The following is a 25,408-nucleotide window of genomic DNA, read 5'->3' on the forward strand; positions in this document are numbered from 1 at the left end:
AAACTGCTATATCATTACAGATCATACCTGTAGCAGGAGCTTGCAAATCTCATATTTCCCTTTTGCAGCTGCCTCGTGTAACGGTGTGAATTTCCACAAATCGGCAACATTGATAACTGCCCCATGCTTGACAAGCAGCTCTGCTACCTCGTAATGTCCATAGGAACATGCATTGTGTAATGGAACCAATCCACTGAAGAAAGTAAGGAAAAAAAAAAAAAAAAATCAAATACTGAACATAGAATAATAAAAAAAAAAAAAATGGGTCAAACACATTAAAAGTATGAGTTTACATGTTCTAGAGTTTGGCTTGTGAACACACGCAACAGCCCCACCCTATTGGCAAGTGTGCAAAAGGAAAAATAAACAAATCTAGCAGTACAAATATAAGAGTTAAAATACAAGTAATATTTTGTAGGTTGTAATAATTTTGTCAAACGTTATTCTTGTATAATGCCGTGGAATAAACTAATACCCCTTTCAGACATACTACCTGGGATTTTAGACCCGGTTCAAACCCAGGTTTTTTTAAAAACCCGGGTCCATTGCAGATGCGCAGGACCCGGGATTTTAGACATATGCTAGTCCCGGGATTGTGCGCGTGCACGTGAAAAATCCTGGGATTTTGCCGTATGTCTAAAAGTGGTAATAATAAATAAACCATATGTGTAACGGTTTAGATGGTGTTTTAAATAAGTGCTATCTGGAATGCAGTCAGGATACCGGCATTCAGTTTAGCACTGCTGACCCCAGAATACAGTCGGACAACACCCTCAACATTAAGTATGACGGGGTGTGATAGGGATGGGCATTAGGTTAGTGTGGGGACTCAGAGGTAGTTAGGTTTGGGCACTTACAAGGGGGGGGGGGGGGTGTTTAGGCTGCAGAGAGGGGGAGTTGGGCACTAGCAGGATAGTGTCAAGATGCTGCAGGTGAGGGTTGGTGTGAAGGTGGTAGGTGGAGAGGGTTAAGGTACGTACAGAGCCCCTATATGGATTCACTGTATTGGGATGCCAGTGTCAGCGTTTTGACCACAAAAATATTGTATATAACACCCCTATATCCCCCCCCCCCAACCAAACAGTTTGCAGCTACTGGGGTCCATACATCTAAGACAGACTCCCTATGCGGTCGATGGCTGGCTTGGGGTACTGCAGAAATCCAACATGTATTTCCAGACTCTGACCAAAGTTATGTTCGGGATTGGCGAGATCAGGGAATTTTAATATGAGAAATGTCCCCAACGGACCACTGATCATCAATGTAATCAACCAATCAGTGTGATTTTGAATGTAGTTGGGCAATCACGGCACTGATGAAAGGCCTTCACAAGGTACACACACACATAGGCTTTCTTGTAATTCCATGCCTTCACATAGAGGCAGGAAAGTGTGGGATCTGCTAAAAAGCATTTCGTACGGCAACAGAGACATAACTGCCAGGGTAATTTTGGTGCATAAGAAGTAGTGCCTGCATAACTGTTATAAATAGGACATGACGGATGGGGCAGACTCTCCAGGATCCCAGGATTGTGAAGATCTTAGTGTGCTATTTTATGTATCCTGAGCAAACAAGATGATCTAAACTGATAAATATGAAATAAAAAGAGGCATGACATAGGAAGACTGATGTTTGAAGTCAGATAAACCAGCTGCTTTACAATCAATATAATTAGTTACATTTTAAGAGGATTTGTAGCAACTTGCCTAGATACATCACATGAGGTTGCTGGGGTCCTGCAGCAATACAACCTTTTTATTATTATTTTTTTACCAGCTTTATAACTACTCACCCTTTATCTTTTGCATGTACATCAGCTCCGTGCTGCAACAAATATTCCACTACAGCCACTCGATTGTATCCTGCAGCGAAATGGAGGGGAGTAGACTGACGCCCTTCTACATCTCTACAATTAACCGTTTGTGCGCTGCAGAGTTTCTTGGGGGAAAAAAAGACAATTAGTCTATTTAAAAAAAAAAAAAAAAAAAACACGAAAATTCATAAATAGATATTTATCATTGGACAGGGGGTTGATAAAAGGATCAGCGACCTTCGGTGACTAAAACACAATCCAATGTAATAAAATATATAATGGTATGTATCAAAGAACTGGTTGGATGAGAAAGGGTGGCTTAATTTTTTTTTTACATTTATTAGATATATATGTATTCATGGTTATAAAGATTTAATAAAAAATACATAGGTAAAAAACAAAAAGGTTTTAAAAAGGTTTTAAAAATGTATTTCAAAGATCAATTACATACATAAAAAGGACAATGAATAAAGATTAAGAATTCTTCTCTTATCAATGTGGATACTCTACACGTTTCGTCGCTGATACTTTTATCTACCCCCAGTCCATACATTTTCCTAAGGTGACTTACCATCACCTAAATATTTAAACATTAGCTGACACCCAAAAATACTGGTATTATCTAAGTTACAACAACACACCTGGGATATTAGGAGGACCTCCACCTGTGGCGCCACACTACTCTCTTTTTTCCAGATATTAATGAATGAGCAGCAATTTTTGATGCCGGAAACCGTTTCATCTGAGTTTTTATCTAGCAGCTATACAAAAGAATGGCAGGCAAAGCGTGAAAGCAACATTCAGCCTATCAATTCACTAGGTATAAGTGACATCACTGCTTAAGTGATATCACTAGCTCCCCCAAATGTGATTCTCTTATGTGTAGCAGATGTTTCTTATGAACATAGCATTTTCTGCTGTATGCAGGTGACACACAAGCACATAGATACCCGATACCAAAGTGTTCTTTCACCTTACAATGCTTGAGAACCGGCACGTAAAATGTCATGACCTCATCACAGAAGATACTCACTTTAACTATATCTAGATCTCCAGCTTTCGCCGCTTCCAGCAGCTGACGATCCGCATCACTGTTACTAACCGTTAAGCCTTCTGTGGACAAACGAGGGTGAACTTAATTAAAATCTTTTAACACAGATCAATAATTCTCATTTGAAGCAAAATGCAACTAAGCTGCTAAAAAAAAAAGCTTACAGTTAAAAAAAACCAATTTGTTATTATACAGGAACAATATGTACCCTGGAGGAGCTGCTGTACACTCTCATTTCCCATTTGAAGAGCAGTAAAGCCTTGTAGTGATACAATTGCTGGGTCACATCCTGAGTTCAAGAGAAGTCGGCAGGTTTGCAAATGGCCGCAATGGGCAGCACGGTGGAGGCAGGTCTGTCCCAAGTTATCCAACGGATTAACCTAGGTGAACAAACAAAGCAAAACCCCAAAAATTAAATGACCTCTCAATCCACACCAATGGCAGCTAGAAAGTATGTTAATAGGGAAAGAGTAGACACAAATATGTAAAAAACTGTATCATATAGTACTTGCCAACTCTCCCTGATTGTCAGGGAGACTTACTGAAATAGCAGCAATCTCCCGGACTCCCCGGAAGAGTCTAGCAACCTCCCTGATTATATCTTACATGCATTATTTAGCTGTTAGTTTAAAAAAAAAATCAAACATTGTAAACATTCAAATGGTATTATCAGGGTCATTTCTCTGCATTGGTTGTAAAGCACAATTGATCACTATGGTTTAAAACATTTGTAAGTAAGGTATTTTGTGGACCCTTATATGCAGGGCTATTTTTGTGCAGGCTCTAGCAGGAACTGTGGCCCTTATTCTAGTTCACTCTTCTGAAAAAATATTTCTTAGATGGACAAAACCATGAGCACTGCAGGTGAGGCAGGTGTAAAACCCCACCCAAATCTAATTATCTCTGCACAAGTAACACCTGCCTCACCTGCAGTGCTCATGGTTTTGTCCATCTAAGAAATATTTTGTCAGAAAGAGTGAACTAGAATAAGGGCCACAGTTCCTGCTAGAGCCTGCACAAAAATATCCCTGCTTATATGGAAGCACTTGTCAAATAAAATACATGAACAATTCGGTCTTAAGAACTGCTTTGGAGCTCATCTACAATTGGATGAAAGTCGTTAAGACACCTCAGATGCAGCAGTACAGGTCCACTTTAGCACTGCGCTCATAGGTGTTGCTGCAACAACCTCCCTGAAATGCTTTTTGAAATGCAGCCAAGTAATGTACTATATCATTTTAGGCTGCTGTGAGCAGGTTTATCTGTAAAAGATGCTAGCAACCATCCTGGTCACTTAGGACCCCAACAGTACAGAGTATTAACATCCAGCTTAATTGAATCACCAAAAAGTGATCTCTTACTATTTTGCTATCTGGGATAATTTGGAGATATTTTCAACACCGACTGTAAATTATATTTTTTTAAATGCATTTGACAGTAAGTCAAACATGTGCCGACATCTTTATTGCTCCCGGGACCTGAAGGATACATAGAAACATAATCGAGCACTGAAAGATTCTCAAACAACTGATGCCCAGGCTCCTTCAGCCCCACCTATACACACGGTTCCAGTGTCCCCATGGATGAATGAGAAAGAGTGAGCAAACGCCTAATAGTCCGTTCTTCAAATATAATGAGCCCCCCTCTGGTAATAACATCTTACCAGTTCATTTATTAAAAAACATTTCCACGTACCCCTCAAGTCTTACAGCATCCTGACTGTATCCCTAAACAGCATTGCTCACAGCGACTGTTCTTTCAGTATAAATAAATACAAACACAGCCAAGTCAATTAACTGGAATTTAGTTAATTATCGCACTCATTTTTAAGCTATTTTTGCGCATCTCTCACAGCAACGTTGGCACTCAAAGGGTTTAATAAAAAGGTTTGCTTGGCAATTTCACACCAATTTTGACAAATTCCCTTGGCACTCAAAGGGTTAACATTGGTTAGTCAAAATGGCTTAGTAAAAATTGGCCATTGGCCAATATCTCACCGTGTTGGACTTTAGTATTACAAACAGAGTAAAGCAAAGTACAGTAGGCATACACTTTAGAGCAGCAGTTCTCAAACTGTGGGTCCTGACCCCAAAGTGGGTCCCGACCTTCTCAGGATGGGGTCGCGACTCCATGTTGCTGACCATAAGGCTGATGACTCAAAACTCAGTCAGTGATTCAAGGAGTCTTTTGAATTGTCTGTTATTTTAGACTCCTCCCATCACTTTGTGCCTCCACAATGCTGCCATGTATGTGCTGCCTGCTAGCCTCACATGTGTGGCGACCATTCTGTGGTTAATTGCTGGGGTCCTGTAATTGTTTTTATTGTCTGATGGGGTCCCAGAGCAAAATAGTTTGAGAACCCCTGCTTTAGAGTAAAGTAAAAAGCACGTTACTAATAACAGTGGGGTGAGGTATCACGAAGAATCTTACCTTGGCCTCATGCTTCACCAAAACCTCCACAACATCATTATGACCTTTCTCTGATGCTACATGGAGCGGTGTCAAAAAGCTTCTGAGTGAAAAAAAATCAATAGAGTTAAATAAATTTTAACGAAGTAATGCAAATACATACTGTAAAATCGGGGAAAGACTTACTCTTTGGTCTTCTCATTGACATTTGCACCTTTCCTAAGAAGTAGTTCACACACTTGCTTCCTCTTGGGATACTGAGATGATGCGGCAAAATGCTATGCAACATACAGGGAAAAGCAGAAATAAATTAAAAATATATTATAGCTATATATAGATATTGATTTATGGATGGAGATATATAGATAGATATGAGGGTGCTGATTAGCCGCTATGATATAAGAGTAAACTGTGTACACCTGCATAGTTCTCATTCAAAATACATTTAATAAAAAGTTTTCTTGTCCTAACAAATCAATATTATGACAAATCACTTAATGTTGCATTGTAATAAAATATATTGTAATAACAAAATAAAATGGGTTAATTCTCCTGGGTGAACTTGAATTTAAAGATCCAACGTGTTTAGTTTTAAAAGACTTCCTCAGGTGTGCCTCTATATGAAATTCACACTGGAGTATCTTTTAGTGAATGGTCATGATGAAGTATATAAAAACTTAGGGCCTTATTCTAGTTCACTCTCTCTGACAAAAGCCTTCTTAGATGGACAAAACCATGTGCACTGCAGGGGGGGGGGGCAGATGTAACATGTGCAGAGAGAATTAGATTTGGGTGAGTTATTTTGTTTCTGTGCAGGGAAAATACTGGCTGCTTTATTTTTACACTGCAGTATAGATCTCACTTTGAAGTAAAACCCCACCCAAATCTAATTCTCTCTGCACAAGTAACATCTGCCCCACCTGCAGTGCACATGGTTTTGTCCATCTAAGAAGGATTTGGTCAGAAAGAGTGAACTAGAATAAGGCCCTTAGTCCCTGATGCATGACATTGGTCATCTTTAATGTAGAATGCATGGATGTAAACTATCTTAAAACTAGGACATTAAGTCCCAAAAATAACCTCTTTCTGCATTTCAAAACTGCAAAACTTATAAATGGAAAGCAGCTGCAGGTGGTAATGGCTCATACGAGATGTCTAGTATTGATGTGTCCTGTGTTTCCCTCCTTCTACTGCAGTGAAAGGAGGGAAAAACCAGAGGACATAGACCACTGAGATATCCATCGAGCATCTTGGAGCGGTTTAAAAACATATATTTTTGTCCACATATCTACCCAATATTTTAAAAATAATAATGCCCACCCCCAGTGCTTGCCATGCTGCTGATCATCTCTCAGTCTAGCAGCACTCTACACACAGCTGTTAGAACATGACATATACAGAAATATACAAATGTTATCTTACAGTGGAGTCAACCTTGTGAAATCCACCACAGTAAAGAATAATGGATTGTTTTATGTCATTTTCTAGAGACAATGGCTCATTAGTTCACATAAAAAAGGAAACTGTGCTTACAAGAAGGGGGAGCCCAAACACTTCTAAAACGGTTATACTTTATGTATTATATTTTCCGTAAGAGAAAATACAGTAGAGATAAGCATGTTTTCCCAGGAGACCTGTGTTACTGGGAAGTAGGGCGAGACAGATGACCTATGAATAGTTTTCATGCAGAAGAAAAGGTCGCGTCTGTGTTTTTTCACTCTACAGTCTATGACACACATCGATTTTCCAGACTAACAGAGGTTGTGTGGGATACTCTCATGAGAAAGTAGAAGGAGTCAGCTTGCATTTGAGGTGCTTTAAGGGTATGATAAAATAGAACTAAATAGAAAAGTCTGTGTAGTTCGAATATTTAAGATTTTTTTTTTTTAAACAGTAAATCACTACTAAACTGGATTTGGGGAGGCCGGAAATGCCCTGTTCTCAGCACTATCTTGTATATAATCAATTTGACCCCAGCTTATTTCAGTATCACAGCTGGCAGTTGCAAAACAAATTACAGCTACTGCATCCGAAAAGAATTTCCAAATGTATGTACATGGAGAAGACATGTGTCTTGGGAAGGGAGGGATCTATTAAGTCTTTTATGTCCCCGCATCATCTGTGCTTCCACCAGCACTTCATTTAAACAAAAGTTAAATAAATACAAATAACTGGAGGTCAGAGGTTGCAAAGAGGAGGAGGACTGCATTCCTCAAGAACCCTCTACGTGCCCAGATCCTGAAATCTCAATGCAACTCTACCGTAGCAGTGTTCCCCAGACTTAATGAAGGAGAAATATATATGCTCAAGTCATCAGTTGTGCAATACCTAACTGTGTGGAGTTTGTATATTCTCCCTGTACTTGCGTGGGTTTCCTCTGGGTACTCCGGTTTCCTCACACAATCCAAAAATATACAGGTAGGCTAATTGGCTCCCAACAAATGAACCCTAGAATGTCTCTGTGTGTGTACATGTGGTAGGGAATATAGATTGTAAGGTCCACTGGGGCAGGGACTGATGTGAATGTTCAAATATGATCTGTAAAGCCCTGCAGGATATGTGCACGCTATATAAGAAACTGCTAATAAATAAATATAAATAGTACATGGTAGTAGGTAGTACTGGCATAGAAATTAACTACTACAACTGTTTGTGACATTTACCAAAGCGGTCTCGTGAGTCTGTGGGTGTTTGAAATTGACTATTTCCAGTGACAGGTGCTTCTTCACACGAGCTGCATCTGCTTCTCTGGCTGCCAGTAGCAAAGAATGACCTTTGAATTCATCTATAATGGCAAAAATAGTAGAAGTCAGATATACTGAGGCACAGCGCAAAATACAAAATGTAAAATACAAATAATCTACTAGCCTGCAAGTTGCATGAACCAGCATGACGCCCGTAGAATTAAAGCAGTAACTCTGCCTAATAAATGATTCTCCCTTTAAATTACAATCCCTACAACTCAATGGCTATTACATGTGTTTATTTTTGGACCAAAGCCGTCACAAGCATAAATGTCATAAACGAGAAAAGTCTATGTCATAACTAATAATAAATGCCTAAAAAGGAGTAATCCAAGACTTTAACCTATTCAGTGATAATCCCGAGAAATTTCTGGGCTGTGCCTCAGTGCCCAGTCTGGGAAGCCTGGAAAATTCTCAGGATTGCCACAGTTTAGAGCCGGGCAGCGCTGAAGCTGCCTGAGTTCAGCGATTAACTCAGCAGCGATGCCCGGCTCTAAACAGTGGCAATCCTGAGAATTTTCCAGGCTTCCCGAACTGGGCACTCGGCTCCCTCTCCTCCGCCGAGCCTCCTCCTCCTCCCCCTCCCCCCGGCTTTGCTATTCAAGTCTCCGGCGCCGGTTACTGACATGCCGGGTCGCCGGGTACAGGGCCAATGCGCCGGGCAACGGCTGGCATAGCGTTCAGCGGCACTGCCCGGCCCAGGGGGACACAGTGGTGTTTTTTTTTAGGTCGCTATCACAACTCGCCCAGTGGGGAGCGTCAGCTTAAAAAAAAAAAAAAAACACCACTGAAGGGGTTAATTCCCAGGGCTATTCGACCAGAGGACATTTTACTGATCCTGTAAATTACCTGTTACTGTAATGGGCAATAACATAGATAATCTGGGATAAATTCCCAGACAGGATACTGGCATCTGAAAAGAGACTGTTTTTAGGGGGGATATTCCTTTTGGGCCTGCAGGGATATTTAAATAATTCAGGGGATCAATTAGTCTGTGGTAAATTACCGCGGCTAAATCAATTCCCCCATAACCACCCAATTTCCAGGGAAAATGTATATAACAAAACAGATTAAGCAATGCAACAGTTGCAAGTTTAGCAAAAATAAATAGGTTTCAATTTTACATTTATATTAATGACCGCAATATATAGGAATAATACTTTGTGAATGCTGGACATCTATGTAAACTGGTGTCAACATTAATGGTGCCCAAACACTGTGAGACTTCTCCCGGGGATCGCATAAGATCCCCCTTAAACCGCCCTGCAGCTTCCCAGGGGGCAGTATAACATACAATACATTGTATATGGTCCTAGCAAGGCCTGCAGGATACAAAATATCTAATGTGCAGGCCTTACAATATCTGGCTCCAATGCACACGGGACCGTGCATCAGATCAGATTTGAACTGTTCATCCAGTCTATTGGACCGAACCATTGGAATCGGATGAATATGCCCAAATCACACAATTGTATGGACACTTTAAGAATAAAAAAAATTGTTCAAAAATCACAAATACCACACTGCTGAAAACCATGCATGCACTCAAATCAGTCAGACCATCACTACTCACAGGATAGTTGTTCCTTTAGCTGTGGCGTTGGAGCCAAATCAATGGCACTTTTATTGTGGCAGTTGAGCATGTTGGGATCGGCTCCATAACTAAGCAAGAGGGAACACACCTCCACGCGGTTTTTAGAGGCTGCTTCATGAAGTGGAGTGAATTGCCAGAGATCCATTGCATTCACACAGGCACCATGCTGAGAAGATACATGTTATATCGCTTAATCAAAGTGGATTATAATGAACTTTCATTATTATGATGATTATTTTAGGTTTATGTTCTACATAACCTACTGTTGGGATATTCATTTATTCAGAAAGAAAGCAGCACTTAAGGATGGAGAGGAACGTTGGTGTAATGGCTGGAAAGGATAGTCATAGGGTATTTACAGACTCTGCCGTGGACAGACATACAGCTGTGTACGATCAAGAAGCATCTGGCTACAGCTGACATATAACACAGCGTTGTAGAGATGGCAATATAACATAGCAGACCACTTCCAAGTCACCCTATTGTATTAAATAAACCTGTGCTCACCACCAAATACCATTGTATTAAATAAACCTGTGCTCACCACCAAATACCATGGTACTGCAACATCTTATGGCCTGGTTATTCCTAATTACTGTTCAACAATGACATGAACGGCTGTATTTAATAAACCGCAGGTTCAATCAACACGTGAGTGCTGGATGTAAAATACCATTAGCAATAAATTCTAAAACCAGGCTTGCTTTGCATTTGCTGCTATTAGCATTTTAAAATAATTCTTGGCTTTGAAAAAAAAAAAAAACGAAAAAAAAAAAAAACTGTTCAGTAATACCCCTTTGACACCAAAAATCCCGGATCCAACCCGGCATTTGGAAGAAGGATCCAAGCCGGGTCGGATCCGGGATTTACTACATTTACACTGCGGTGCCCACCCGCAGTGTAGACGGAGTTGGGCGCTTGGACATCATCTTCAAGCGCCGGGACCGTGGTGATCCCCGCCGGATACACCGATCGCCATGCTGGGGGCAGCCCAGCACCAAGGTAAGCTGCTGGGCTACCCCCAGTCCCTGTGCACCCCCAAGGCATCGTCCGGGAGGTGAATGGATGCCGCACACAGGCATCCATTCACCTCCCCCCCTCCCCCCCCCCCCCCCCCCCCAACCTGAAGTCTGCAGGTTGTACGTCCCCATTGATGTAAATGGGACCCGGCGTACCCATATACACTGCCCTCTACCCAGGTCCAAGCCGTGTTCTACCCAGGTCAGGACCTGGGTAAAAGTCCCGTGTAAAGGGACACGGCGTGTCCCATTTACACCGCCTCTGACCCGCCAAAGACCCGGGGTTTTGACGCGGTTTAAAAGGGTATAAATAAACCCAGTGAAAATCAGCACCATAGTTGGCCAAACATCATAACTCATCAATATGAAACATACAGCATGAGTGTGAAGCTCATACGGGCACTTTTCATCTATTTCAGCTCACAGCTCCTTGTGGAGGTGAGCTGCAATGCCGGCACCAGCAACAAATTGTGCCCAAACGGAGCAACTATTGCGTAGCTCCCGCAAATGCTCTCTGCAGGTGTGTCTAACAATGGAATGTCCCCCTGAGAATGTTATTGTACACAAACACAGAGAGCATTAAGGCACAATCATATCTTGGTACAGAGAAGGGTTAGACAATGTGACTAGTGAATTTTAAATATTTGTACATTTTCTCAAGACAATAAGTATTGCAGCATTTTATTAATTACATCAAATACTAATAAATGGAATAATAAATACCTTGACAAGAAGCTCTGTTACTTCGTAGTGGCCATATGAGCAAGCATTGTGAAGAGGCACCAAATCTCTATAAAATACAGAAAAACAAAAATCAAAATGAAGATTACTATTAATAAAACCAATAAAAATACATATTATTTCAAAGTATACACATTATATGCCACCCTTATGGATAGATTTATGAAAACTTCTTTAAAAGTAGAGGGGTTGCCCACATCAACCAATCAGATCCCATCAATCATTTATCTCAAACAATCCTAACACACACACACACAAAAAGACGTCTGGAGATATAGGTCTCCTCTTGAGAATATGGAGTCTAATTTAGACCTGATCGCAGTACAAATTTGTTCTCAAAATAGGCAAAACCATATGTACTGCAGGTGGGGTAGATGTAACATGTGCAGGCGAAGCGCAAGCCCCCAAAAATGGCAGTTTCTAGCGGAAACACGCTGGTTTCACAGAACCTGTATATTTTTGGGTAAAAAATATTTTTTTGGGGCCTTATGGGTGTCCAAATTGGATTGCATTAATTACAATCCCATTTGTTTGTTAAATGCACTACTGTTCTATTCTCACTATACTTCATGTATTTACCAAATGTACAGATCACACTACAAAAGATCATAACATAAAAATGAGAATTTCTCATAGGAATATATACACTGATATTTCCAGAAAAATTATTGCAAAAACCCAGGGAAGTTGTCAGAGTACATTCCATTTTGGTAAAGCACGTTCAATCGAATGATAAATATGAACATGTATTAGACCAAATTCACTATTAGGTCACCGTGGAAACACTACACGTTCTTAAAAAGCCTGAAAACGTGAGTGATGAGACAAGACGTGTAACCCTCACTGGGTAGCCTACAAGACTGATTTCCAGATGCGCGACTGCAGGAACAGCTTTCCTACTATGGGATGATTTGGGATTGCAGTGTACAGCAGCCATTGTTTTAGACTGCACTATCCCATTATCTTCTAATGATCAATCATGTAGAATGCAGGCTGATTTTGTTATTCTGGGCAATGCTACCTTAAGATCTGTGTGATGAGATTTTGAAGATTAATACCCCTTTCAGACAGAAAAATCCCAAAAACCCAGGTATTTCCCGGATACAAAAACCCGGGTACAACTAGGCAGCAAGGGGCTGACCCCCTTTCACACAGGAGCAAAAACCCGGGTATTTCCCGTGTCGACCCCTTTCACACAGAAGCCGGATTTTTCCTGCAAAACTCTGTGTGTCATAAGAATAGGACAGTTTTAAAGGCACACAGAGATGAGGTCATCAAAAGTGGGTGGTGACTGCTCACTGCATTGCATTAACCATGGCATGACACAAGGATATGTTGTAAACAAGTTTTATTGTTTTTATATACTGGAAGGTACATGTTACCTCACATGGCTGTCAGTATATTTGCAATGTTTGAGTACATTGTGGCATCTTTGACTGTCCCAGTCATCTGTTTGCCGATATCCTCCTCCCCTCTCACTGCCAGCAGCTCTCACCTCTTGCTTCTACCAGTGGGCCATGCTATCCTTTTTTCAGCTCCCTAATGACCTCAGAGGCCAGCTCCATTGCCATGCCCTCCCAGCCTATCAGAGAAGCCTATCCTCACAACCAATCAGCCAGCACCCCACCAGGAGAGCCAATCAGTGCCTAACAATGTGTAATAATCCCAAAAACCCGGGTCGTTTCCTTTCAGACAGACAGCGACCCGGGTTTTTGGAATACAGACCCGGGAAAAACCCAGGTAAATACCTGGGTCGAAGTCCCGGAACTTTAGACCCGTGTTGACCCTTTCAGACAGAAGAAAAACCCGGGTCGACACGGCAAGAGCAGGGAAATTCCCGGGTCTTTTTTTCTGTCTGAAAGGGGTATAAATGTGCCATGCAGCACAGTGTTTTCTAAGCATTTAATCTCTGGGGGCATAATCACAGAGTAAAAGCGGCCTGAAATGACCACATTTTTTTTTTTTTTAACTTATATCACTTATATTTTAGTTCTTAAATATGTAGCTATTGCCAAATCTATTTGTTAGGACCATCCTATTGGTTGTGACTATTTTCCCCTTTGTGGAAATGACCACGATGTGATGTGAGGCCTCAAGTTGTTAGATGCCGTACAACAACGATTTATATTCCCCCACCAGGTAGATGTAGACCCAGTGCATGATGGGAAAGGTGTTTCAGGAGAAGAGGATCTAGCTGCTACCCCATCCAATCACTTTATAAATAGTGAATAGCTAACAAAAGTTAAGTAATTTCCACTATAAATTCTGCTTATTTTATAAGATATATAAAAAAAAAAACCAAAGAAGATTCTGTATACGGTCTCATCTGCAACATATTCCTGCTCATCAAATCATCAATGGGAAAAGACAAATTCAAATTAATCCCCATTAACATTTTGTGTATTTATAGTCAGTGGTGCCAAGAGGGGGGAGGGAGCGGGTACTTTTTTTTTTTTTTACCTGGTCCCAACTCCTCCCCTCTCAACTGCTGCAGAGAGCTGGACAGTGGGAGTAGAGCGGACAAGCTGCCGCTGCAGTACAGCCCCTCTCCCCAGTCTACCACATGCTGCTCAGTACCGTGTGCTGAGTGGGGGAGAGAGGGAGCTGCAGTGGGTGCCACACCCACTCAGGGATGTGGCCTTGCCCCCTCCCGTCAGCCATATCCCATTTTTACCGAAGTGCTATCGGCGCCCCCTGTTTACTGGTTTTCATACATACATACATACAAAACCCACAAAAGCAGCTGCTAAAGTGTTTGCATATTACGGTTGATATGAAGCACTAGAAACAGTGTTTAGAAATGTTTATAAAGTTCTAGAATCCCTGTTTGTTCATACATTGCAGTGTCTTGTGCCCCATGCTTCTATTAGATGGGAGAGCTGAGGTTGAAACAGAATAAGGGTACTTTTAAAGAGATCTACCTGGTGTACATGGAGAACCCTATTATACATGCATAGTACACAAGACTTCATACATTATATATTACTACAGAATCTAGAACAGGTTCTATTCCAATTGACCTCATACTCGGCAGCACATAGGCTGTTATACATGCAAGACTGATAGTTAATAGTTGTTTTAACCCTTTGAGGTCCGCACCACAAAAAAAGCAAAGCAAAATATTTTTTTTTGCATTTTTTATTCACTGAGGATAATATTAACAACAACCAACAACAATCAATAGTTTTTTTTTTAAATGAGACCCCCCCAGTTTTTGAGATATAGGCCTCTACCAAACGGTTGAGAAATCCATTTATACTAAACTTTTTTTTTTTTTTGGTGCGGACCTCAAAGGGTTAATTAGAAATCAAAGCCAGTGGGGGCTGTGGGTTCCCAGATTAGCATATGTTCGCAGTCTATGGGAAAAAGCAGGGCTGGCGTATTGCAATGAGCCAAAGTATTATACATGATCTGATGCAAATAAACTCACAACACTCATTACAAAAACTGTGCTACATAAAAGACAGGTAAAAGCTCATTGGTTGTTTTGGGCAACTTCTTTTTGTCACTATCCAAGGTTTAATACAGATTTAATAAATAATAAGTTGACCCTTGTGTTTACAGCACAACTAGTATGGATTAGAGAAGTGTGTGTGGCCATACCCTTTATCCTTGACATGCACGTCTGCTCCATGCTGAAGTAACAGTTGTACGATTTTGACACGGTTATAACCTGCAGCTAAGTGAAGTGGAGTCGACTGTAGATATAAAAATAAAATGCATATATTAAAACAATATACATCACTGATCAGAGCTTTATGTCCCCTTCCTGCATGTTCCACCATATTCTCTACTGTAGCTAGCCAGTGTTCCCATATTTCCAATGCAAAGGCTCCGGCTTTGCTGTATCAAAATGCCATTACATTAAATGTCTGCATGTTAAAGCAAAAGTGTTTGTTCTGCAAAGCAACTGATACAAAGTACCATTAATGTATATTATGCCTGAATCGTTGAGGTTTTGTTAAATGACAATATGCTGACACTTTTACCTGAAAAGTCATCAGTTCTAAAACCTAAGCTCATATTTTTCTGGAGCTAATCTTCCAAAATCGAAGTGTTGATATATGAAGCATAAACACAACAGGATGTTCAGTCTTACCCTTACTTTCCACTGCAGCTTTGTTGAAAAAAATTGGTATTAAGCATTTGCTAACAAATCCATCACTGAAAGCTACTGTATACAATGGGGCTCTCTGGTAGGAGAGGAAAAGCTCAAATGATAAAGCATATAAATCAAATTCATATCGGGTCGGGTGGGGTAGGGCCAGGCAACTGCAGCCTGTGCAGAGAACGTTTACCTTTGCAAATGAAAAAATAAATAAATCACACAATCGTCCCATAAACACTGGGCGACTATGAGCTGAAAGTTCAGTTCAATCGCTTCAGTGGCTTTTAGCTCAAGAGCCGCCCAGCGTGTATGGGGCAGCGATGGGCGGCGAGTACCGATGCAGACTCCCACATCATATCTGGCCCTCCCACTCATCTGCTGCTATTACCAGCAGATGAGCGGCGGAGTGGACAGCTTTCCAGAGTTCTGCTATGGAAGGTTGTCCACTCCAAGGCAAAATCACTAATGCCCCTTTCAGACCACACTTTTTACCCGTTATTTTGGCGGTTTTTTTTACCATTTTAAAATGGTAATTTGTGCAGTCTGAAAGGTGCAGAGTCAAATTACCGGTTCTATTGAACTGGTATTTCTAAACGGTAATAAAGCAGAGTCCAACCCGTTTCAGACATGTTTTTTTTCATCCACTGTGTTCTATGGGTTAAAACGGGTTCAGTGTTGTGAAGGAACAAAAACTGCACTGAAATACCGTTTAAAGATCTGCGGTGTAAAAGGGGTTTTAGCTGGCAGACCTGTTTTTAGAAACGTTTTAAAATACCTGGTCAATGCCAGTTTTGCAGTCTGAAAGCAGCATAAAACGGGGAAAAAAAACGATCAGTGTGTGAGTATTTTTCAGCCCAGCGATTTTCCCCATCACTGTATCCATACATGCTGGGCAAAAACGCCCAGTGTGTATGGACGTAATCTCTGACTTCTAGACTTTGATGCCAGATAGGGAAGCATCACTTTCCTAAGCAATGTTTACACACTCTCAAAAATAGAGACCATGATGGACAGATATAGAAAAGGAAAACACAATGGGGGGCATGTCAAATATTTCTGGCGCCCCCTTTGAGTGTCTAAACTAATGGCGCCTGTCAGAGGGAAATGGGTGTAAAGTGCAGGGTTTAGCCAGATTTAGTCAATTTTCACAGGCAAAACCCGATGCTTTTGTTCGTCAATATAATAAACTAAAAAAAAAAAGACAAACAACCTCTTCATAATAGTATAATCCGACCACAAAGCCGCAGTCTCTCACAAGCAGACACAAATATGTATAGCTCCAATTCCATGTTTGTACTAATGTTAAAGAAAAACAGAACAGTGGAATCATAATGTTAATGCCAGCCTGTAAGTGACCTAATGGCAGAGAAGTACATAGCAAACAGCAATATTTGTAGGTAGTGACAGGAAACAATTACCTTCCTTCCATCACTTGCATGAGAATTAACATTAAGGGGAGTAAGCAGGCCCATCATTTTCTCTTCATTTCCACTTCTATAAAAAATAAATAAAAAAAAAGACCAGAAAACTTTGGGTAAAAGAAGCACATGTACGATTATTTCATGTATTTGTATTTTAGGATTACGTATACAGTTAATGTTTATGGCTTTTATTTATTTTTTTATGAATGCAGTTCTCCTCTGATCCCTATCCTTTCCTAGGCAATTCTTTTACAGCATGAGACTCCCAAATTCAAACATCTGATATCATGAAATAAAAAAAGTAGGTAAATGTGTAAGTGATCAAAACCCCCATAGTCTAGTACTCACAGAACCACTATTGCTGCAATAACAACGCTGCTGAGGGTTCTATCACCTATTTTTTTTATTTGGTACCAATGCAAATTGTACATTGCTTTTTTTTTTTGTGCCAGATGAAAAATAGGCTTAAAGCTGGGTGCAATCGCATAGTGTGTACCCAGGTTTACAGTTTCAGTTTTTGTCTGTTGAACACTAAGGGGGTAATCAATCCTCCACCGCTATTCCCGGCGGTCCCCTATCCAATACTGTCTTTCCCGACAACATTGAACAGGGATCTTGGCAGAACGGGCCCAACTTTAGAAGCAGCCGGGCCCGTTCTACTGAGAACGGCCGTGGACTGTTGACCTCACGGCCGCAGATCGACAGCCATATCTCGTGGCCATGCCCCCTTTTTGGCGCTCGGCAGCCAGGACATTGAATCCCACCTGCGGATTGCCAGTCGAGCCAGCCGAGAATAGGACAGGGTCACATCTGCCGGGCCAGCCCAAAAGTCGTGCTGCCAAGATGTTTGAATGAAGAGATACCCCACCTTTCAGCCAGAGTGCTTCCATGGGTGCGCAAGCCAGTATGAGGGAGATTCCACCATATTTGGGAAACGACTCTTTTTGTTATGCTGGGCGATATTGTGTGATCACCAGACAGCTGCTAACAGAGTCACGTAATTTGAAAGCAGGGCCTCACATCCCCCATTTCATATATACACATGAACATACTTGCAGGTGTAATAATGGACATGGTAAGGCATGCATAGCCCACATATATGGAAACCATTTGTTTACTGGAGTGAAAGGTAATATTGTCAGGTGATCACCAGAAATAGGATCATGTAAATTGAAAGTGAGGACGCACTACTTTAAAATATGGGTCGCTAGGTGGCTACAGCTGTCATTATTGGGGTGACAGGGTTTGAAGTGTCCTCCCACCTATACATCATGCCAGTTGGGGTAGGATTCTTTCAGGTTTATACACTGCTTGGGAGTGATCTTTGCCCATGTCTCCTAGGAGATTTGCTCTGGGCTGCTCATATGATCGTGGACTGCAAGTTTCAAATCATGACACAGATTTTCAACCGAATTGAGATTTACTGTCCAAAGGTATTCATTTTATTGCCAGAAAAAAAAAAACATCGTCAAAAAGAGCCAATGAAAAGTCCTTTTTTTACACACAAAAAATGTGCCCCATAGCATTTTAAATTGGGCAGAAATACTAAATTCTTCGACTGACTAAACCTTAGTTGGGTCAACCTGATGTTTTCTGGCATACCCCAGAGATGCGTTGATGCGCTAACAACCCCCTGTATATTATAAAAACGACTTATATTATACATTTTAGTCACATAGATCCTTTTCTTTAAAGAACAAAAAACACAATATAAACACAGTTCATGCTTTAAAATCTAACAATAGATACCTTGCACTTTCCAACAGTTCATCCTTCTTGTATTCCCCTGCAAAATGAAATATACTATTAAAAGCAAACCTACCACTTTATATTTACACAAGAATAGACAACGGAAATAATAACAGGCACAACTTTAACACATTTAATGAAAATTATATTACAAAATCAGTCACCTTCACGTGAGTCATGCAATAATTAACAAATGCAGTCGTACCTGCCAAGTTTAAATGATAGGTAGAACTTAATGATAGGGCATGTGTTTTTACTGTGATCAGCAAGACTGATCATCAACAGCCATAAGGAAACATTCCAATTTGCGTAGTCAGCCTCATAATCTATTAAAGCAGCAGCTCAAAGCAAAGAACCAGTGCAAAGCAATCATTACCTGTCAGCACAGCTTTTGCAGATGGGTCAGATAAATCCAAAGCTGTCCGGCTGTCTGTGTTACGGATTGTTGGATCGGCTCCATGCTGAAGCAGTACTGAAATTCATAGAACAACATAAATCACATTATTAGAATACAAATACAGCCCCAGATCCAGTGTCTTCCAATCATACTAATTCACAACAGAAAAAGAATACAGACTTATGAAAATGTTCATATCAGTTGACCGGCATCCAATTTGATTTCAGATTGTGACATGTGTACAACAGGGTTGCCGACCCTCCCGGAATTTGCGGGAGTCTCCCGAAAATCGGGTCCCCCCTCCCGGCCCCCGGAAGGGTGGGCAACCCTCCCGGAATCAGGGGGACCCCCACTGAGCCCCCCCCCCCCCCCGATCGCGGCATTTAAGTGCCGCAATCCGCGGGTCTCAGAGGAGGGGGCGGAGCTAAAATGGCACAATCGTGTCATTTTAGCCCCGCCCCCTCCATTGAGATCAGTTATTTCGGCTATTTGTCGTAATGGGGCGGGGCTTAATGACGTCACCGGTAAGCCCCGCCCCCAAACTCGTAATGAAAGATTCCTTTCCGGGCTTCTCCCGGAGAGGATTATATGCAAGTCGGCAACCCTGGTGTAGTGTTCATGATCTATTCCAAAGTATGGTATAGTAGTGTTCCTTCTAGCACTCGCTATCTTTGATAACAAATGCAGTTCCTCTTCCCTGCCTGGGGTGTCACTGTCTGCTGTAGTGCTTTTAGCACAGTGTGGTCTGTATATCAGCAATGATATGCAAACCCAATCTGTACTTGAAACACCAGAGCAGACAGCAACACCCCAGGCAGGTAAGAGGAACTGCATGGGTTATCAAAGATAGCGGGTGCTAGAATGAACATTAGTATAGTTCTGTGTTATACCAAGAGGCACTGACCATTTTGGTCTTGTTGCTGGCTGCATATTATTCTCAGATAGGGCACAAACTTCCAAGGAAACATTAAGGACTACAGGAGGTTGATGTATTAAGCAGTGAAAACAATGGATAATAAGACAAGCGGAAAAGATGCTGATGGCAACCAATTAGCTTTGAATTAGTTGCATAAATGTTTCAGTAAATTCTATAAAATGATAGGTAGAATCTTGGTTGCTATCAGCAACTATAGCACTAATCAACTTCTCCACTGCTTGATAAATCTTACTCAAGGTACCTTACTATCTTTCTTTGTCTTTACTAAACTGACTAAATCTGACTAAACTACAGCCGTGAAGCGGTTTCCTGTCTTTAGCACACCACAAATGGCATCACGACAGGCACTTACGTCAGAGGATGCCAGGGTTCTTGCAATGAAACACCCAGTTTAAGGCTGGAGAACCAGCAATGTCTGGCACAGCGGCAAAAGTAATTGAATAGCTCCAGAATCTACTTCACTGCACTATTAAGATCACACTGAACTGAACCCATATAATCAAAAGTTTTGGGTCTTTAATTGTTGTCGAACATAAATCTAGTTATATGCAATTAACAATAACCTGCAGCTGAAAGAAACATCCCTATAATAAAAAGGGGGTAATGCTGGAGCAGCTATAAACATTATTGTAGTAAACAGATACCTCTCTGTGTATTGTGCATTACCAAGGTTGTGTACGGTGGTAAAGACAGGCATACCTATGCAGACATCGATTTTGCCTTTTATTGCAGCTTCATGGAGAGGGGTATAATTCCAGTTGTCACGAGAATTCGGATCAGCGCCGTGTCTCAGCAAGAGATTGACAACTTCAGCATGGCCGAAAGAGCAGGCATTGTGTAGAGGAATAAGGCCACCATCATCGCGGGCATGGACATTGGCACCACTCTGCAGTAAGTGTTCAACAACATCTTTCCTTCCAAAGCCTTGGAAACAAAACAGAACCTTTGATAAACCAAATAAAACCAAACAAACTTAACCCCACCCGCTAAAGATGCCTACATGTCTAATTACAGCAATCTCTGCTTTCAGGGTCTTTAATACATAAAATCATTTTATTATTCGCTAACAAACTATATTTATTTACATTACATGCACAGGGAGTCGACTCAATTAAATAAAAACCTATAGGACTGCAGACTACAAATTCTGAAAAGGCAATTTACTGAAGTTCCTGATGGCTAAATGGGGCTGTTATGGTCAACTGGCTCTTATTTACAGGAAAAAGACCACAAAAATGGTATGGTGCACATCATTACAAACACTCGCAATCCAAGCTAGGCTTACCCTTAATTAAGCATTACATGGAGGACTTATATGAAACGGTCCAGGATTAGCAATTGTATAACTTTCAAATACGAGGATAAAACCCATACTCATCTGGTTTGTCAAAGCCTATGTTTTAAAAATCACCACTTCTTTAAGGAGATGGTTCTCCATAAAGTAGACAGGCGGCCACCATTAACTAAAGCTGGACACATACTAAATTATACACTTTACCTACGATATCGTTAAGCATATTGATGGTGATCCCAGACGAACTACAGAGGGCATACACACTGAACGATATCGCTCAGTGACGTTACCCAGCTCCCTCTCAATGGGTAGTATTCAATGCCTCTCTCTCCGCGGCCGGAGAGGGGGTTAAACAGCGAGGATCGCAGAAAACCAACGATCCTTGCTGTTTAACCCCCTTGTCGGTCGCTTGCCATATTCAACTTTCCAAAGGAAACCTTGCTGTCACAGGACGGCAAGAATTCCCCCAAACAGCGAGACTCGCGGCTAATGCAGCGAACCCGCTGCATTTAGCTGCGGGTTTCACTGCTGCTGCAGCCGCATATGCAGATCCCCCCTCAATCAAAAAGCAGAGCGAGGGGGAATCGGTGTAATATCGCTAATGATATTAGTCTTGTACATATTGTTTTAAAAACCCAGAAGGGGCATACACACAGGGCGATTTTAAGCAATCTGAATAGATAGCTTAGAAATTAAGCACAGATCACTCAGTTTTTCTAGATTTTCAATATTTAGTGAAAAGAAGTGTTCAAAATTTTTTTTTAAAAGTCTACTATAATCAAATTTAGTAAAGGTGATAAGCGCAGTATGAATAAACACATTCAAAGTGAGAACATTGTGGCAAGAGAGCACTGGAAACTCGGCCATTCTTTTTTGCCTTTAGGGTCAATAAGAGCTGCTGTAATATTATCAGGATAGTAATGATCAGTTACCAGTGTGAGAAACACCCGCAGCTCCACACAGTAAATAGCTATCTGGCTTTCATGAGGGACCAAAGTAGTTACGTAATCACAACAGTGACAAGTAGCAGCAAGACCATGAAGGAAAATGGAAATAGGACAAAAGACCCTTGTCTGCATCTGGTCAGGAAAACACACAGCGAGCTCTCATCACACTACACAAGGAAACATGCAAATAAAATGGAAGCAGCCAATAGTATTCTGTTTTAGAAACACTGTTAGGGTTAAAGGTATGTACACACAATGCTATTCCGGATAATGGACGATTTTGACTATGCAATTTTGGCTAAATGCACTTGCGATTTTGACTATCTTGCCCTAGGCCAAATACATTCTACAGATGACAGTCAAAATAGACTTGCCTGCTTATAACCCCTTTTGCACTAATCTGTTTTTGCCTCGAGGACCCGGTTCAGCCTCAATGTAAATGGCGCATTATAAAAAAAAAAAGGGGGGTACATTTTCCAAGGAATCCTATCCTGGTCCTGACCCAGGTAGTGGGGTATTGTTAATGGGTATTGACCCGGGACCCGTTCACTGCAATGGAAAGATGGTGCTGGGAGATTCTCTCATCGCCAGCCCAGAACCCACCCCCGATGACCTTGAGATACAGATATAGCTGGACTGTGCATCGGTATCACAAGCCTCCTAAACACTCTGCGATTTTTGCCTAACTTACTATGCTAGTTCAATCATATTTTGACCAAATAGCCAAAATTGTATGAAAAATCTGTCAAAATCTCAGTTTTTCCCTGCCTGTGCTACCGATACATGGCCATGTGAGGTCCTACCACATGGATAAATAGACTGAACAGGCAAAGTCATTTTGACGATCTAGCTTGTATATATATATATATATATATATAAGGGACAAACGAGGCAGCACTCAGAAGGCTTTGTCAAACAACTTTTAGTGAGAAAAAGCGTGCACGCTTTTTCTCACTAAAAGTTGTTTGACAAAGCCTTCTAAGTGCCGCCTCGTTTGTCCCTTACATTAGTGGTGGAAAGCTGTTCCCCCCACAGGAGGGCACCAGGAGCGGTAACCGCAGCAGTGGAACAGAGTGCCGAGGATACAGACATTATATATATATATATATATATATATATATATATATATATATATATATATATATATATATATATATATATATATATATATATATATATATATATATATATATATATATATATATATATATATATATATAGCCACACGTCAAAATCTCAAGGGTATATAGTCAAGGTAATATGGTTCTGGGCTCTTGGGAGCGCAAGGGAAGTCATATAGTCCCAATCGGCCATAGCCAAAATTACATTGTGTCTACGCAGCTTCAAGCTGGCCACACACTACTCCGATTTGACCACTTTCCACCCGATTCCGATAGATCGGGCCGAGAAATTGGGTAAAAAGTGGCCAATTCGGATGTGTTTGGCATCTGATCCGATGCCTGGTCCCGTGTGCATCAGATCGAAGTTCGGACCTGCTGCACGTCCGACCTCCGTCTTGGACCCGCTCCCGGCAGCGGGGAATGAGGTTGCATGCGATACATCACATGTCAAAGGACCACATGCGATACGCATGCGATCCTACCACCTGGGAAAGTCCCAGGCGGCTCAAGGGGGATCTGCTGGCCCTGGTAAATGATTATTTGCATATAGTATATGGAATGGTCTGTAAAAACAACTTTTGGAAACCTTTCTAAAATTAAAACAAGGGTCCAAACAAAAAGAACAGAGATAGACAGCAAGTTTCTTCCATTAACATTAGACAGCAATGAATCTAAAGAGAATATTCTCCACTTAAACATAAGGCACAACAGTCATACTTGGGCTCACAAGCGGATAGAGCTGGCGGTTTAGCTTGCTGTGAATGACTTATTAGATGCCGAGTGTATAATTGCTGCAGTGCATTCAGCCTAGTGTACTTTGGTAACCGAGGCTGCAAGGAAAATATGTGGGTTTGATGCATCCTGTAATGAATACAGTGCACAATCCCTGGCTTTAACATTTCTACATTCCCTAAAGAAAGCTGCAGAAATAGTTGTTGGGAGTCTGGAGAAAGTTATTATCAAGCTTTAACAAACACAAGGGAACTCCTACGTCCCGATTACATTAGTGCCTGATGGGATTCCTCTAGCAGAAGACATGGAGACTTCTCAAAAGATTCTTAAGAATTCAGAGGAAAGGACAAAAAGAAAAGCTGGAAGAAAAATGTAACTCAAACCATACTGTGCAACAGAAGAGGAGAACAAGTAGCAGCAGAGCTACACAAATAGGAGAACTAGTAATGCAGATTATGCAAGAGCCCACATCATTGATTGAAATAGGCCTGAGTGGACAAGGTTGGAAATCAGAGCTAGGTGCCTGTGCTCTTTTGTGACCATATCCTTATCTATATGTAAAGGTAACCCCTTTGTCTTTGTAAGGCAGGGCAAAACCCCCTATCAGAGGGTGTGGCTGTGTAAGGAAGCTTGTCACTGCAATTGCAGTTAATGGTAAACATAAGGATCACATTCCTCTGGTGTTGTGCAATAGGATCGTATTTTAAACAGAAATATACTTATCTCCCGCAATTGCAATGACTGTCTGAAAACTGCTGCTGTTTTGGTCTCTCTTCATTGGGGAGCTTGGCTTATGATACAGTTGTTTCAGGATACTTAATTACAGTACAGTATATCAAAATAACATATTGGAAAGGTCTGTGAAGCTGACTCTTGTGGGAATTACATGGCCAGAAAAATCGAGGAACAATGAACAAATATATGTGTTCTACGGAAAACCTCACTGTTACTGATTTTGTGGCGCTCACATCTCTGGCCCTGCAGATCTAAACTGAGGTTTATAAAAAGCGGTACTTGTTTCCTAGCACAGCGCCCATCAGGTCCCATCGCATACCTTAACTTAAGATATGCGATCGGACCTGACCAACCCGATTTCTAGCTGTTTTTTTTAGGTTTCCCGACAAATGTCAAATCGGGTCCATCGCATGCCATTATAATGGCATGCGATGCGACCGACCCGATCTTGCATTGTATTTAATGTTAAATTCCTATGTAAAATCGGGTCCATTCTATGCCATTATAATGGCAACCAATGCGATGGACCCGATTTTACATAGGAACCAATGTAAAATGGCCCCCCATACCCAATTTTTGATTGTATACCCACCCTG

At 41.2% G+C, this 25,408-nt stretch overlaps 1 protein-coding gene across 2 annotated transcripts in view; it reads right to left on the bottom strand.

The window, feature by feature from the left end:
* Positions 1 to 25,408, bottom strand: part of TNKS2 (tankyrase 2) — a 53,072-nt gene that overhangs the window by 17,511 nt on the left and 10,153 nt on the right. The window contains exons 2-16 of one of the 2 annotated variants that reach the window (XM_083149017.1): positions 20,683 to 20,907; positions 19,026 to 19,121; positions 18,650 to 18,686; positions 16,898 to 16,973; positions 15,471 to 15,488; positions 14,975 to 15,069; positions 11,354 to 11,420; positions 9,591 to 9,777; positions 7,937 to 8,058; positions 5,460 to 5,551; positions 5,295 to 5,376; positions 3,073 to 3,244; positions 2,847 to 2,926; positions 1,793 to 1,938; positions 28 to 193 (exon numbers count right to left, since the gene is read on the bottom strand). In XM_083149017.1, coding sequence (XP_083005143.1) covers positions 28 to 193; positions 1,793 to 1,938; positions 2,847 to 2,926; positions 3,073 to 3,244; positions 5,295 to 5,376; positions 5,460 to 5,551; positions 7,937 to 8,058; positions 9,591 to 9,777; positions 11,354 to 11,420; positions 14,975 to 15,069; positions 15,471 to 15,488; positions 16,898 to 16,973; positions 18,650 to 18,686; positions 19,026 to 19,121; positions 20,683 to 20,907 — 1,661 coding nt within the window. The remainder of the gene's footprint in view (positions 1 to 27; positions 194 to 1,792; positions 1,939 to 2,846; positions 2,927 to 3,072; positions 3,245 to 5,294; positions 5,377 to 5,459; positions 5,552 to 7,936; positions 8,059 to 9,590; positions 9,778 to 11,353; positions 11,421 to 14,974; positions 15,070 to 15,470; positions 15,489 to 16,897; positions 16,974 to 18,649; positions 18,687 to 19,025; positions 19,122 to 20,682; positions 20,908 to 25,408) is intronic. The other variant, XM_083149018.1, reaches the window with a different exon arrangement.

The sequence above is a fragment of the Crinia signifera genome, chromosome 6, assembly GCF_055691185.1.
Source record: "Crinia signifera chromosome 6, ASM5569118v1, whole genome shotgun sequence".
Classification (NCBI taxonomy): domain Eukaryota; kingdom Metazoa; phylum Chordata; class Amphibia; order Anura; family Myobatrachidae; genus Crinia; species Crinia signifera.